Source organism: Ischnura elegans, chromosome 5 (genome assembly GCF_921293095.1).
Source record: "Ischnura elegans chromosome 5, ioIscEleg1.1, whole genome shotgun sequence".
Taxonomy (NCBI): Eukaryota; Metazoa; Arthropoda; class Insecta; order Odonata; family Coenagrionidae; genus Ischnura; species Ischnura elegans.
Window position 1 is genome coordinate 57647387 of NC_060250.1, and position 17711 is coordinate 57665097.

General features: G+C 38.4%; 1 protein-coding gene across 1 annotated transcript in view; it reads left to right on the forward strand.

The window, feature by feature from the left end:
- Positions 1–14198, forward strand: part of LOC124158925 (G-protein coupled receptor Mth2-like) — a 105847-nt gene extending 91649 nt beyond the window's left edge. Inside the window, exons 4-5 of the mRNA XM_046534349.1 lie at positions 7608–7776; positions 11133–14198. Of these exons, the coding sequence (XP_046390305.1) occupies positions 7608–7776; positions 11133–11520 (557 nt within the window). The 3' untranslated portion in view covers positions 11521–14198. The remainder of the gene's footprint in view (positions 1–7607; positions 7777–11132) is intronic.
- Positions 14199–17711: the final 3513 nt, after the last annotated feature.

Consider the following 17711-nt stretch of genomic DNA (forward strand, 5'->3'; position numbering starts at 1 on the left):
TTCACTAATTTATGCTCAAAGAGAAAGAACTATCGCAATAATTTTCCTCACGAAGTAATTTGTCATTTTACCCTAAAAATATCCATGAGAGATGCAAACTGAGTGTTATTACAGTATTTTTCTGTGTCCACTTTAATGTTGAATGCCACATTTACTGTCTAGGATCCTTAAAACCCCAACCCAACGCTACCCTACCGTGAAAAATTAATTTTATCATTCGCAGGAGGCAGAAGCTTAAAATTAGAACTTAGGTTACAAAACCATGTAACAAGGCCTCTATTGCTTTCTTTCTACCATTCACGTGCGATATAATCTATTTATAAATTTGGGCTCAAGTCACCCTAATGGGGCCAAGTCTCCCTGGTTTTAAGGTTCAGAGGTAGATACGTATTAGCCAAACGTTGATAGTGAGTGCAGGAATTCAGCAGATGCGTTGTCATTTCTTATGCATTTTATTCAGCATCCATGCAAACTCATTTACAACCATATGAGTAGACCTCTTGCAATATCTTTGAGGGGTGAGTTCGCAAAGGCGCGATACAAGTCTACCTTCGGGATACATTCCTATCGAAATGACAACTTCCATGAATAATCTAACGCGCAGAGGCATTATTAATTAGATTTTAGAAATATGGTGTTACCGTCGGCGTACAAGAATGCTGAAATACCGTTTCTATGCCTTTGTTTTTTTTCCTATGCTTCTTGAGGATATCCCATCTCTTTACTCTATAGGGTGGTTTCCTATTATTTTTTAATTGCCTAAATCGAAAGATTACTCCTGGAGTACGTATTTCACGCTTTTAGATTTTTAAATGACGATATCTATTTTTCGCGATTAAATGAAAAGTGAAAATTTTAAAGCGCGCGAAAACGCGACGGGTAAGTATGAATGCCGGGAAAACTCCCGTGTGACGTCGTTCTGGTTCCCACTGCCGCAAGGGAGGTGACCTTGGGGCGAGGCTCTGAGCGCTGATACGACGCAGAATGCTAGCAGGTAGCAGAGTACCCTGCTAGCTGGTAGCGCTTGGCTTAAATAAGGATTATTAATACAGTGAAACCTGTCTTAAGCGGAATCTCTCGGGCCCTTCACTTATTTCCGGATAAGACAGTATTCCGCTTAACTCAGGGTCTGACAATTCAAAAAAGGCCGCGAAAGTCATATCACGTCTATTGCATGCGTTGCCTAAAACGTTGGTTTGACTCAAATTCTACACGTAGACGAAATTATAATGAAATAATAAGAGAACAGCATCGCATTATTTTTAAATTGTTTATTTGAAGTACCTAATCGGTCATTTTTGTTTGTCTTTCCTTTTTTTCTTCTAGAATACAATTTTCTACGTTGCCAATGGCCCCATGTAAGATATTATACAAATCAGTATTACCTTTGGTGAGACTGCATTCTTCTAATTCTTTTAATGAGACCAACATTTCTTTATACGATTTTTTATTTTCTTCACACAATAAAGGCACTTCTTCGTCGGTGTCACAGCTTTCGTCTTCTTTATTATTGGCTGTTAAGGAACCATCTTCATCGCTCGTGAGAAGATCGTTGTCGAAATCCACAAATCTCTCAGCATTCATGTAAATGCCTATTACTTGCTGCAATTCGCTTAGATCCACCATTGGCTCTAAAATAGCAAAGGTCATATATATTATCCTGTAAATGCGTAAATATGCATTTACATTGGCGATATATTAGGATGTAAATTATTTTCCTTACCTTCCTCGGGGAGCAGTTCTAGCAGAATTCCAGCTTTGGCGAAACATTGTTTGACAGTTGATGTTTTAATATCTTTCACTGCCAAATTAATCCAATCAATGGTATCCAGCACTGATATTTTTTTTGTCACCTCCGATACTGAATTCGCAGTATCAGCAGCAGCTAATAATGATCGCATCATGTACTTCCTATATTGTGCCTTCAGCGATCTAATTACTCCCTGATCCATTGGCTGAGTGATGCTTGTTGTGTTTGCCGGAAACCAGGCTAGCTCCACATTCGCAAGGTGAATTTTAGGGTGACAGGTTGCATTGTCAAGGAAAAGTATGACTTTCCTATTTTTCCTCTTCATTTCGGCATTGAAACTTTTAAGCCACTCTTCCATGATCGAAGCCGTGTTCCATGCTTTTTTATTATGTCTCCATTTGACCGGTAGCTTCTCAATTTCAACGTTTTTGAAGCATCGTGGTCGAGCTGATTTCCCGATGACAAGAGGCTTTAGGAGCTCCCCTGCCATATTCCCACAAATGAAAATGGTCAAACGCTCCTTTGAGTGCTTTCCTCCTACAGAATAAAGAGAAAGTGTAAATATAACATCATTATTTGAAATTTTACCCTAATTTCTAGAAATAGAACTCGGAAATGCATACAAACCCTTGCAGTTTTCTCCTTTTACGCACAATGTTTTAGACGGCAGAGCCCTAAAATACATTCCGGTTTCATCCCCGTTGTAGATATCACATGGTTGATAGTCTTTAATTTTTACTTGAACCATACATTTCCACTCCTCTACGGTTTCCATGTCAACGTCATTGGACTCGCCAACAACACTGCTCCAAACAACATTTTGTCTTGCTCTGAAGCTCTCTAGCCATCCATTGGAGGCCTTAAAATCCAATTTTCCTAAAGAAACTGCAAATTCCTTGGCCTTTTCTTGGACTATTGGACCTGACAATGGAATATTCCTCGATCTTGCTCGCACAAACCATTCCCAAACTAATTCGTTTATTTCTTCATATTCGCAGATAGGTGTTTTCCTCTTTGAATGTAAACTAAGGCCTAAAATAATCGACGGTAACAACAATTATTTTATGGTGTGTCGTTTTGCAAACTATTGTGGCATGGGAAAAGAAGAAATATGTTTCTTAGAACCTACCTCTTTCAAAGTCTTTCTTGATTTCGTCCTTCTTCTTAACTGCTTCGTAAACTTGAGTCTTTCCACACTTAAACTTCTCTTGTATCTGCTTCACGGAGAGCTTTTCTCGTTCAAAGCACTCGATCAAGTCCAGTTTATTTTTCAGCGTTAATACGTTTCGTGGCATGGCGGAAATCAGTCAGCAGTTCCCTTTATTCTTAGCGTTCCGCGTTGTATTCTTACCCTGTCGGCAGCACGAAGGAGAATGATGCCTTATTATTCGGTTGCGAGCAAGGATGCACAAAATGCTTGCGTATGTAGAGAGAGGGTTCTACGAGTTGGAGGGGAGGTAAGTGTGCAAGCATGGGTTAGCGGAATGGTTAAGAAAGGAGGTGGCGGGAGGGAAGAGGGGTGGAGTATTGTGGAGCATTTGATACAATGTATACGTGAAACGAAACTCACTACATTAGGGACGAGGGACATAAGGCACTGGAGGAGGATTAACACTAGGTTTAGGGAGACGCGGAAGTGTTTTGGTCAAGGTTGATGCAATATTGTCCTGAGTCCCTCCTGCGACGTGATGCCAGTCAATAATGACGTACACATTGTCAACGTACGACACATTTAGCTGGTTCCTTTGGATTATTTTCTGTGGAGAGGGCTTTACAAAACATGTTAGGATTTTATTTCCTTACGGTAAAAATTGTCCATGGAATTTTTTTTTTGCAATTCCGCTTAACCAAGAAACACGTGCCCGGGAATCGATTCCGTTTCCGCGTTTGACAGTTTCCGTTTAACAGAGGGCACCAATGCACGTAAAACCCTATTGTGACCGCCAGGACCAACAAAATTTTCCGGATAAGACAAGTTTCCGCTTAACTCAGGTTCCGCTAAAGGCAGGTTTCACTGTACCTTATCAAACGAGGAAAACTTTCCGACCTTGGCCAGTTTTAATAGGTGATTATTAAGACATGTTTCCCTGAGCTCTGTGCCTCATGTATGCATTGGTAATCTCAGACGATGTAAAACTCCTATGCACTCGTGTAGAAACTAGGTCCCTGTGACGTCACGTGGAGTGGCATCGCATGGGCGCCAATCTGGCCTTTTTCAAATTAGAATAAAATTGACCATTGCCATTCGTCTAAACCGGTATTTCTAAAACCAAATAATTTGTATATTATGAATACACTAATGGTGGGTAACGAATCGTAATCAATTCCTTTCGTTTTCTTTGATGAAGGAAGCTACCCTATTTGTACTTCGTTGTTCACCTGGTAAGTTTCATCAAGTGCCGAGGCTGAAATATGACATTGGTGGAATCAGTGGCTGAAAAGTCTGGGAGTGGGTCATGGGATGATAATGGCTGTCCTTACAATTATTTTTTTTTATCCCCAAAGTCCCCAAAAGCTCGTTGATGGCTGCGCCACCGAAGGTGGCTTACGGGTAATCAGCACTATTGACCTCTAAACCAGAGGTGACCGTATTTCGTTCCACCGGCTAAATTGGCTGATCGCTCAAAAAAAAGTGATAGCCTAAGTTCTCGGCATTCCCTTCCGGATTTCAACTCAAGGTCGACAGTGGGAACGAGTTTTACCGCTCCGTTTAACGAAAGCGAATGGAAAAGTAAAACAGTTTTGAAGCTCTGCAACCTCTATCCATTGATGAAACGATACCTTTTTAGCAATTTTATCTCCCTCGTGTTTTTTTTGTCAAACTAAGTACATAGAAGTACGAAATTAATGTCCCTGTTTAGCTCAGTGAAATCCATAGTTTGGTTTATTTTAAAAATTGTGCATTCTTATATTTTTGCGAAACGTTAATCCATAATAGTCCCAAAATAAATATCACACTCAATCTGATATTAGAATAATCATGAATAATTTCGTCGTCAAACAGAGAAGTACACATTTCGCCATGTTTCGGATTATTCCTTTCTAATTTGCACTCCTTACAAATTATTTTTTATCTATAAGTCTGGTTCATGCGTTGAAGTTGACTGCTATTCCAGTCAACTGTTACGCTCCACTGGTACGTGGGGGCAGTGACTTTAAGAGCAGAGGGAGATATCAAAAATTTTGCAGTGTAATTAGGCCGCATTTACTAGGTTTTTTGAAGTCTCTTTTTTTAAGTTTCTGCCTCCTAGTAAGCCCTTCGTCGTAAGCACTCATCATAAATCCACCTTGATCGGATGTCTTCCTATTTAATCAATATCTTCCCATGTCCGGAAGAGACATGGAATCTGCAGCTTCAGGGACATAGTGGTATCTTCCGAGATCGAATAAATTCATATCACATCCTGCTCTGGGTCTTCGCTATGTCAAGGACAATCCGTCGGAGACTTTCACCCGAGTGCTAACGGTTTTGTTTACTCCGTGAAAGAAAGCGCCCTCCGCTTCTTCGGCAGCATCGTGAACGATTGCATGTGCTCACGTGCCATGGCGTAATAGATTCGTTATAGGCTGTCGAGTTTCGTCTGCAGCCTTCAGTGGGAGAGCAGTGGGTCTTCGTCTGATTCAATTGAAATGTTTGTGCAATGGTATTCAGCAGAATTTGTGAGTGATCTCGCCATTATCCTCCTTCATTTTTGGAACTTGACGCTCACTCGTACTCATAAAAATCAAAACAAGAAAATACATGTTTAAGCAGGACAATATATTAAATTTTTGGGCACATTATTCTGTTAAACCAATGTCTAGTTTGGATGGAGGGGATATATAAAGCCGTATTAGAGGGAAGAATGTTAGGAAGAGGAAGAGAGTAGAATTTATGGATAGAATGGAAGGAAATAGGACTTACTAGGAATTAACGAGGGAAACTCAATTTGGTGAAGGGGCACAGGAGAAGTAATTCGCATAATGCTCCGTGTAAACTTATCGCAAACGGCAGAATACTTCTAATAAAAACAAATGTGTTGATTATGCATGCTTAGGTGTGTTGTAAATTAACTAAATGATCTCTTTAATAAATATCTCTCCATGGTGATCATTTTCCTAAGTACCCATAACCCGGAAATAACTGATGAATATATCTTTAAATATTGGGTTATGTACGAATCTCAATCGTTTTTGCAGGCAATATGATAGGTATAAGTGTAAATAAATAGCATCTGTGAATCAATGGCAAAAAAGTCTACATTAGATTAGGAAATATCTTTGTATTTCATGAGTTAAACTCTAGATTTCATGTTTTCACGGACAGCCAAAACGTATAAAGTAGCGTCAAAGCGAGTTTTTGTAGACATTGTACGGGTGGTAGGTATTAGCACGATTTTTACCCTTTTATCAGAGTATTATTTGAATTATCATAATTAAAATCCATTTTATACGCAACCTATTAAGTTATAGCCTAAAGCGTTTAATCGCCTTTATTGGCGTAAAAATTGTGCCAAAAACCACAGTTGGTGTACAATGTTTTTTTCGGACAAAGTTATCAGTTTATTTTCTCATTAGACAAGAAACTATGAGTTCATAAGCTTTTCAATTCAAAAGCATTCAGTCAGAGGTGACTTGATTTTCTGCCGAGAGCGGTTTGGTCTAGCCCCTGCAGCAAGTCGGGAAGGACAACTACAAACGGCTGGAGATAAGCCACTCATAAGATTCGTTCTAACATGCCTATTGAGAAGCCCAGCAGTCGAGGCCACTTACACAATCCGCTGAATGCTCTAATTATTTTACCATGTCTTTATTTCCTCAGCCAGTATTAGCCAAGACTCCTTACCATCACAATCCCGTAATTATCCACGCAACACCTTTTAATTTAAAATTAACCGAAAAGCAATATTTAGATTAAATTGAGTGTTTTAACGCATTTGAACTCGTAAGTAGATTGCATGACTTGTAGTGTAGCCTACTAACATATGTAAAAATTAATGCATGTTTCTTAATTCAATTATTATTTCTAACAGCATATAGTAGTATAGTTTGTTAGTATACGGGACGTTTTTTTAGACGGTGTGGTGTGCATGTGGGAGTCCAAATGCATGCTGCATGCTGGTGATTGATCACCCCCTGCCAAACATCCTAGAGGTGGCTCGCAGGGTATTATGTAGACGTAGACGTAGCATTAAAATAAAATAAAATCATCTAAGTGCGAAGTGATCCAGGGATAGGAACTGGACCTCATACTGTGAAACACATAATGTGATATCCACATGGCTGTACCTAATTGTGGGGTGAACTTTAACCTCACCTACCGAAACCAACCTTTGGCTTCCGTCAATGAATTAGAAAAAATAGTATTGCAATCAGTGCTGTAGTTGGAAAAAAAATTTAGGCGGTACTCACCAAAAATTCCAACAGCTGGACATGTATTATACATCCGGCCGCGAAGGTATTTTAACCGGTACGCTTATAACGAGTTTGGATTTTAGGGGGTACCGGCCCAACTATAGCACTGATAGCAATGGTCTTGTGGTGAACCCAAAATAATGAAATAATTTCAATTATATGTCGTTAAATATATATCCTCAGGTTTCCAAAATGCATTTCCTATATAGATCATGAAACAGAATGCCATGAAGTCTATTAAATTTAAAACTTTGACTGTACTTGATTTCAATTATGAATGTGAACATTCATTGTTCAATTTTCATTTCATTGGAGTAAGACTACTGGTTGTGTGAGGCATACCATTCCATCTAGACCTTGGAGGTTTCTTTTATCACGGATATAATAATAATTGCCCAAACACCTTATATATTGTCTCCACGAGCCTATCGCCAGGAAATATATGACGATCCTTGCTTTTCAGGAAAAATGGAGAACTTGGTGTACTTCTTTGGTCCGGTGGGGGCATTGGTCATCTGCAACGTCATCCTGTTCGTCCTCACAGCGGTGAAGCTGATTCGCTTGAAGCGGGAGACCGCCATGCTGAAGAAGGGCGACAGCAGGAGGCATGACGACCGCGAGGATCGAAACAGGTGAGGGAGAGAGCTCCGCAGTATGAGCTATCTGTAGAGCATAGGATATGGGTGAGATTGCGCTATCGTATTGTTGATATTCGATCAAATATTTTGTTTCCATAATTTGATCGGCACCTTTATTGAATTAAACCCGAATACTGCGGTGAATCAGTTCATCTTCACTTCCTCACCTCTATATCAAGCAGTGGCGTAACTATGGTGGGGGGAAGAGGGGGATAGATCCCCCCCCCCCCCAAAGCCTCGGAGAAAGAAAAAAAAATATTTTTTACTATTGTCTAGTTTTGACATATAATTACTGCATTTACTCAAAGGAAATTTTAAGTGCCAAAATGATGTAAAATGTATTTCCAGGCATGTATTTTTCAAAAGTTTTCCCGGACCCCCAGTTGCTCGGACTTTTGCCTCACCCCCAGACCATCCCAACCCCCTTCCACCAAGCATATTCCTAGTTACGCCACTGTGTCAAGCTCTCATTTTTGTAGCCCAGCGGTTACCAACTGGTCGTACACGCACTCCTTGGGGGTACGCGACGAACCAGTATGCCAAAAATAATCGGCAATGGCGGAAGCTACGTTCCCTGGCAACAGTGGCGCGAGAAAATATGTATACATATTATATGGGGTATTTAAAACAAAGTTTCTATTTATATAATTAATTTGATAATTGATACAACAAATTTGACTTCGGAATGTAGTAGCATAGTAGTAGTGGCGTAGCCAGGGTTTTCATTCGGCGGGGGTTCAAAACCAGGGGGGAAATATTTTAATTGTTAAAAAAACATTTTACTAAGTACTTAATGGATTTTTAACTAATTTTAACATTTTTCATAATCGAAAAAAAAACTGAATTTGTTTAAGAAATATTTTGTAAATTCATGATTTTTCAATATTTTGTTTTCTTTTATGAAGGAAAATAATTGTGTTTTTATATTTCGGGGAGGTTTCCGGACTCCCATCTGGCTACGCCACTGGCGGTGTACGTAAATTTAGGAACCTCTATGACCTAACTTGAAGGAAAAGACATTCTCGGTTCTCTGTAAATCATTATAGCTTGTTTTCGGTAGAGTGGCGTTGGCAAATTTGGACATTTTTGCCTAATAGGCCCTGCTCTAACGAGTTTTCAAGAAACATGTAGTCGTTACGCAATAATCAACGAAAAGAAAATACCCCGGCGCTAACGAGCTCTCGAGAACTCTCCTTACGCGACGACTGTACTCGAAACACTTGTTATTCTGGCGCGTGCTAGGCTGGACGAGGGGATTTCCCTGACATTGGAGACTACTATTTTGAAACCAAATCACCGATGGAAGTTTTCATTAACTGGGAGAAGGAGAGGGAAGTTGAATGGCTGCTGCGACTAGAAGCATTCGAAAAAGCACCAATACGCCGTATGGTTTTATCTACGAACGCGTTCTTTGGCAAGTGTACAAAAGCAGGATAATTGTGTCCGCTGTCACGGTCGCATTCGCCTCCCAGTAATGGAGAACTTATGTAACTGATGGGTGTGTCGATACGGTAATCCCCCGTAAAGGATGAGGGAGACACTCAGTTAAGGTAATGATTTGCTGTCGCCTCGTAATTGCCACGGTATTTTGAATTATTTAAGAAGTTGTTCCACCATGCGTTCGGGGAATCCACGCTTTGTTTCAGAAAACATACCAAAACTCATTTATTCGAATGCTAATAAGCCAGAAAAATACTCGCTTGATCCAAAATAGGTTCAAATAAATAATTATTTCCGTCCACATTTCATCTCAGACTCATATATGATGCTTGAGAGGACGATTTTTTCTCAACGTTTCCTGTATTACAAGTTACTTTCATTGCTGTGGAAACAACTGAATTGTGCTGCACTAAAACACCTTGTATTTATTTGCACAGATTAAAATGTGTTTCGAACTGAACATAAGTAGTCAAGATAGATTATGTTTAATCATATACTGCACGGAGTATTTTTTATAAAAGAAGTAAAAGTCATCGTTGCAATCAGCATCTGAAAAGCCATTATCTCGGAGCCGGAATGACAGATTACTGCCTATTTTAATTATCTCAGCTCTCGTCTAATCCGTGACTGGGATACATTAGCGTTAAGTGATGTTCACATTTATTTTAAGTGCCTAATGGTTATGATTCCTGGCAGCCACACCCCGAGTTACATATCTTCATTGTGAAATTGCTCGAAAAATTAGCTACGGCTGTCGCATCCTAGTATAAATGACTGTATTATCTTCTTTTCTGATGTTTTTAATTTTTCGCTGATTTATTTAAGACGGGTTATTAACATACCCAGGACGCATTCACAGATTTTTTAGTTAAAAGGCAATCAAGCAAAGCGCAAGTGCCCTCTTAACATCTGCTTAGTTTGAAAGATATCGCATAGTGATTTTGATCTCTAATTATCATCCCTAGTGCGCGATCACCCCCTCACTACTGGGGAAAAAAGCAACTAGGCCCATAACAAGTAGCAATAGCGTATTCTACTGTCTTCATAGCAATTGAATAACATTTTTATTCGTAAACTGTTCACAGTTTTCGAATAAAAATGTTATTCAATCAACAGTTTTCGAATAAAAATGTTATTCAATCACTATGAAGTAATACAGCAATTGCTAAGAATTATAATGAACTATCGTGTGCGTTAACAAAATCATTTTTGTCACCAAAAGTGTTGTCACAGAAAATTTGAACGTGATTTTAGTAATCTTCTGATTACTTTATGCAAGTGAGTGCTAAAAAATTGTAACAGTTTTGCGAAAATATAATCGTGAGTTTAGTGATCTCCTGACTTGATGTAGTTGACTTCTTCGAAAAAATCGTAACCGTTTTGCGAAAATTTTAAAATAAATCCTTTAAAAATCCATGCGATATTTGGCTAAACTTTTTTCGGGATTCCCACCGGGTTAAACTCCATTTTTGCCGACGTTTCGAGCTCCGACTCGGGGCTCATCCTCAGGGATAATGAATGTCAGCAAACTGACATTATGCATTATAGTACATTTATTAAAGTTTGGTACACCAAATCAATTTTTAAAATGTGAAATAGTACTAAAAAAACAAATAAAACGACTTTCAGCAGCACTGAGGATAAGCCCCGAGTCGGAGCTCGACACCTCGGCAAAAATGGAGTTTTTAACCCGATGGGAATCCCACATAAAGTTCGTAATTCCCCGGGAAAGCATCAAACCTTACTTCATGCTATATATTTTTGTATCTACTCAATTCACTATTTTGCTTGAAAACAACCATGGAATTATAATTGCTCAGAAATTGGATTAGGTATCGTTCTGAAAAGTTTTTTAAAGAGAAACTCATATAATCATGATTTTTAATTACTTTCTTTTTTGTGCCCGCCAGGTTTAACTTGTACCTCAAGCTACTCATCGTCATGGGAGTGACGTGGGTGACGGAGCTGATTTCTTGGGCTGTGGAAGGTCCCAGCTACCTATGGTACATTACGGACATCGGGAACACCCTGCAGGGCTTCTTCATCTTTCTCATCTTCGTCTGGAAGCGTAAGATCCGGGCTCTTCTCCTGCAGAGGTTCTTCCCGACCTACGACATTACGAGCACGGGGTCCTGGAATCCTTGGAGGAACAGCAGGGCCATGAGCCCGACGAAGTCGTCCGTGAGTCACGGAGCCTCGACCACCGCCACGACCCTCTCCGTCTCCTCAAACAACCCTTCCATCAAACTGCAGCCGCTGCTTAATTCAAAGCGATATTCCTCGCCGGCCGTCCCATAAAACGGTCGGATGGGTTTGAAATGGCTCGCTTGAACAGAAAAGCCGGCAACACAGTTCCCAAAGACGCATCCAGAGGTTGACAAAGATACCTATCGGCTTACAACAAACTCTGTGGGGGTGCATAATTTAAACCATAAGTAAAGCCTTTTCCCCAATTCCAAACCAGCCAATTGGGTGCAGTATCTTCAAATCATCTTAGTGTGGAAAAAGAGTTCTCAGTCAGCTTAAAACTGGGGTATGTTTAACTCCTCAGTGAATCCGCTCCTTCCATCCTGAATAAGAGAAATAGGCATCGATAGGATGGTTTGGAAATGCCTCCCTATGGCAAAAGCCATGGTCTTCGAAATAGTTACCAAGGGTGAAAGAAGAGGCACACTTAGAGTTTGAAAAAAAGAGTTCTCACTCGGCTTATAACCAAATATGTGGGGTGCATGGTTGATCAATTGATTTACATTCACCTTCAATCAATAGCCAGCATTTTCTGGCTAAGCTGACGTACGGATGTTGAAGTGGACGGAAAGTCATCCGTCAATTTCTATTGACGAACCTCGGCTGGGAATATTTTAATAGGTAAGAACCTGCTGATATTAGGTACTGCAGGTATCTCACGAAGCCTCCTTGTATCAGAATCTTCCTACCGATCTGATGTAGTGTGACTTTGCCACCGTGTGGCATGTACTTTAACAGTGATTGTGTATCAAATGTGCTAGTTTTTGGTTGCCTGACTTTCTTCACTAAGTTGTACAAGGGGAAGGTCAATGCTAATCAAAAGATATACCTCCAAAATCTGATAATGATTGCTGGATAGACTTTGTACGACTTGCTGAGGTGTGAATGTTGATGGATGCGGCAGTTTTTTCTATCGCCGACTACGTGTACATGAATTCTGACTACATGTTATACTGTGGACTCAAAAAGTTTAAGTTGGTAGATTTATTCAGATCTCATCCACGAAAATGACTGGAAGATCCCCACGATTGATTGCTCTCTTTTCCCTACCTATTTATTGTGATGTATCTATTGCCTCCCGGTGTATTTTCTATAAGGACGCATGCTCTAACATGGGGAGGGGGGCACTGTAACGGGGGCACAAAGAGATGACGAAGTTTTTCCATTGGGTACTTCCACACGTAGTAGTGAATGAAGATCAAGTTCCTCTTCCCCATGGATTGTGAATTGTGGATTTATTTGTGCTTCTCCCCTCTGCAATTTACGTCATATTTTGGTAGTGAGGAGTAGACTTATGTTCTGTTCAACATTCGCTACTCACTGATAATCTGTTGGATCCAATCGCTTGTATGCTTGAGGATTTCAACTAAATGTGGATGACTATTAGATATGGGACTGATTCCTGTCAGTAAGGTCATAAAAAGGGAATTAGGCTATGCTTGATCGGTGAATGTTGGAAAATTCTTAGGGAAAGACTAGAAAATCTTTTTGTATTGCAAAGTGCTTTCTCTTAGACTCCTCGATCAGCTGTGTCAATGGTGTGATTGGAAATATTTGACTGACTGCAATTTGCTAGTCACTTTTTTGTAAATATTGTAATTTTATTTTACTTTTTGTGTCGTGTCGTGTATTGTGCCAAAGACTTAACGCTTTGAAGATGTATTCGAAGATGCTGTGTTTATCATGCCTTTGGGCATAATGATGTGACCCTGACTGTGTTCCTCTTCTTGTCTTCGAATTATTACTCATGAAAAACGTTCAAGAAAATTTCTACAAAATATTTTTAATTATATTAATTCCACTCTCAGCAGTATTTTTCATGTTGACTGTCCATTCTCAGGGAAGAATCAAGCAATGAATCAAAAGTTCTTTGTCTTTTGATTTTAGAACCAAAAAAAAGTATGTACATGAATTATTTAATGTATGTGTGAACAATATAGACATACTTGGGTATGGTGTTGCTTTTTATGACACTTAAAATGCGATACTTGGCAAGCCAATCAGGCAGCCTTGTCGCTAGACTGATCTATGTTACGCTTTCTGCTATTAAAAATTCATTTAGTATCAGCTGTGGAGTTGAATGTACATACAAGGAAGAGTGCCCACAGTTTTTCTTCTGAGGGAAGTTCTTCTCTTCAAGGAGTGGGTTGCCATTAATTTTCATGAAAATACCTAGCACTGCCTCTTAATATTCTCCTCACAGCTTATCTGTCTGATTTCACCATCCAGAGTGAAGTGCAATTGAAAATCGTCAACTAACATTACCATGTACATAATAATACTTTTCTTAACTTTTAATTCAACTGAGCATAATTATACTTAAGGGTGAATCCAATAGTGACAGAGTTTCTGATAGGTCATTTGTAAATCAGCAGATTACAGATAGATCATATTAAAACCATCAAGAATAATATTTTCATTTGTTTCAACAAGTAGTCATCATTTACTTCATGCCCTTTAATGCTTTTCATCATTTTGGGAAAAAAAAATAAATCGAGGCATTCACGTGCCCTTATGTATATACTGAAAGGCCTGTCAATACACCTGATAAATGACTATTAAAAAAACATACACAAGATTCTATTTAGGAAACACCTGCTGCATATCCTCATCTTAGGCACTCAACTATTTCAATTATTATTGTTTGAAATTATTGATGATGAGCCAATTATTTTGGCTTGAATGATTATAATGTGAATGCATTGTCAAAATAAATTTTATCATTTCAATTTTGTTTGTCACATTTAATTTCCACCTAAATCTGTTGTTGTTGCATCATTTCCCGAGTGAAGAAATATTGAGGGAGGAGACAAGGTATATTTTAGGAAGACAGATATCTGTAAATGAGAGGCTTTTAATCTTTCTTGTTTTGCACTGGGTTGATTTGAAAATAAAATTTATCTTGGGAAAATTTAAAAGCCTTCCAACAGGAGTAGGTAGTGTTTAAGTTATAAAAATTACTAAAACTTCAATTCTATTATAAATTTTATAACTGTTCAATTTATTTCTCATAAAGTTGAAACATGAGGATTTTATCAACATGATTTATGTCTATTTCCTTGGCAAATGTTTTCCATTTCCCATAATAATCCTTTGGGGTTTCATTAACCACCAACACTTATGGTTGTACTGCCGCGTAAAATGAACTTTAAGCGTTCCCAGTAGGAGAAACGCCTCAACGAGCTTTTTAAGTTTACTCCTCGCAGCAGTTAAGCCCATAATGATTTTTACTAGTGGTCCAAGTCGCTGCAGAAATCTTAATACCAAAACCGAAAACCCTAGAAGCCAAGGGATATAAGTGCAATTTCTATTATTTTCGAGATAGGTGCAGATGATGGCTGGTGGGGTACACAATATTGTTGTAACAAAGGGATACAAGTCAATCACTGAATCTATATGTACATACATATCAATTATTTACTTGAATCCTTTGGTTAAAACAATATTGTGTGCCCCACCAACCATTATCTGCATTTATCTCCAGCATTATAAAAATTGCACTTGTACCCCTGGACTTCTAGGGTTCTCAAATGGGGTTTCATTGTTGACTTCAGCTTCCGGTTTCTGTGCAACCGCTTCGAGTGCTATAGTTTTACTGTGAGGATTTATCAGCTCGCTGAAAGCAAAAGAATTCAATTCAAGGCGGGGATTCAATACTCTCTTGGTGAGAATGCACCTCTGAGATCTAAAGAGAGCATCAGGTGGAGATTTAAAAAAGTTTTTTATCGCATGAGTTTGCCTGGGCCAGAGACAAGGCCTACAGAATCATTTTAATTTTGAATGTAGCATTGTGGTAGTTTATATTCTGCTTGGGACAGCAAATTACTGATTGGAATTGATTCTTGTATCTGAACGGAAAGAGAAATTTTAGATAAGGATGAATGACAGAAGGGTACAGAAAATTTAAAGTGCATCATTGATGAAAGGATTTATAGTTTATAATCAAATTCTTCTGTGATTATAGGACCCTCTGACAGAAATTGGAACATGGCAAGCAAATGAATGGAGGCCCTGGCTAATGTTTCAAATGTTTCCAAGCCTGCAAGACCTACTTAAAGGCAAACACTTGAGTCACCTTGTTCTGCTAAGTAAAAAAACTTACATTCTTATGAAAAGATCTAAAACAGAGCAAGATATTCACGCAGTTCACAAATTATTGATTATTTATACTTTTTATTACCACAAAATCTTTGGCCAAGAGGAGATATGTTATAATGTTCATCTCCTCTCACATGTATCTGGGTGAGTTCTGAATTTTGGACCTCTCTAAACCCATAATGCTTTCATGACTGAAGCTCACAACAGGTACCTTAGAAAACTGCTGTGTCAATAAATTATATTCTCCTTATGATGGATAGCTCCATTGCCCTAACAGTACATGTAACCATTGAAATATAGACCATGTCAAAATATTTTTTTAAATCTAGCCAACTTCAGCGTATAAATCCTGAAAACCTTTCTCAGTCTTGCATTCGTAACTGTCTCAGGGTGTAACAACTATCTTCTATATTATTTCTACTGTATAGATGCCTTTTTCTCAACTTATACACAACCAAACTCTACAAATGAGGTACCAAAATGCACAGAATTTATCGGAGAACATGCGACGGCATATCTTACTTCCTAAATATTGCTATTGTTTCCTAAAATAGGTTTTTAAACAATAAAAAAAAACTGTAAATATTCCTGACATTAACGGTGCACAAACTGATACATTTGTTCATTTGCAACAATATCTCGCATTCTTTAAATAACTTTTATCAAAATGCGGCTGATTCCACATTCAAGTCATTGATGCGTAAGTATGAGTCATCATGTGCGTTTAAAAGAGGATAGTGTAATTACTTCCAATGTTGTGTTTAAAGAGGTCCTCTGACCTCAATTTGTACATGAACATTCCAATTAAATTTGTACATAAGACCCTGCCTTTTTTCTACATTTTAAAATTAGAAGCGTGCCTATCCCTCTGTGGACCTGCATTGAAAAGAGCGGGGGAAGCCCCCTGGGAGCGGGTGCAGCACACTCGTCTGTCTTTAATTCTGTTAGGTTGCAGAGTAGAGTAATTAATGGGCATAATCAATTTTGTGGTCCTTGTTTGTAATAAAATAATTTACATTTTTTTAAATGCTGTTACTGTGAAATAATTTCTGCGCTGTGATTTGGAGCAATACTTTCCAAGATGCATTGAACTTGAATAAATGTTGGCGAAAGTGAATGGTCTACCTTTATCGTAGTGAATTTTCAAAAAGAATATCGTCCTTTTTATTGATCCACTTTATGAAAATTTTTATCCCATACAACCCTAGTAATAAGGAATGAGTAAATGTTGTCTGTGTGCTTCTTGTTTGACGAAGTGCACAATTAATTCTACCCTGGTTCTGGACTAAATATTATGCCAAAGTGTATTGTAAATAAGCAAGGCAAATCTGTAACCATACGTCCAACATTGTTCAGTTGGAAGATTTCAACAGTATTAAGAGGAGACCTTTGGGTGTTGTAAATTTCTGTTTTAAAACAGCAAACAGTCAGTCATATTTTGACTTCATGATTGCTGATTGGAAGTGTGAAGAATAATTGGGTTTACCTGGGTGTTGTGCTTAAGACCTAATTGGAAGAGCCCTCAAACTATCAGAAAAGTGGACAAAATAAATATGAAAAAAGAAATTGTACCAAACAAGTTAAGAGTAAACTCTGAAAACAAATTTATACCAGAAAATCAAGAAATGTCTAAAGGATATGGGCAGTTTCATGACAAGTGTTCCATAAGTATTACAGACAAGGTAATAGAAGTATTGTACTCTCCATCCTGAGTACCTCATGCACACATGGAACAATTTAAATGTGAGTTGGATAGATAAGAAAAAAGAGGTGGCATATATAAAGTTCAGACCATGAGCAATTGGGTACGTGTTAATAAAATTGTGTTGATTGAGAAATCAAACAAAAATTTGAGATTATTTTTGGATCCGTCCAATTTAAACAAAACAATTGTTAGAAAACCAATGGTTTCATACAAATTAGAAGATGTGCCCATGATATGTAAAGGGAATATAATTTTACTATCCTTGATCTGTCTGACCGTTTCCATCATTTATTGCTAGATGGTGAATCATCTTGGCTTTACTATTTTGCCACACCTTTCATGGTTTATTACTGTTAAGTATTACCATATGGGTTAAGAAATTCTGGTGATCACTTTGACGATAAAGTATTAAAATATTTTGGTACCCTACCCAATTTTT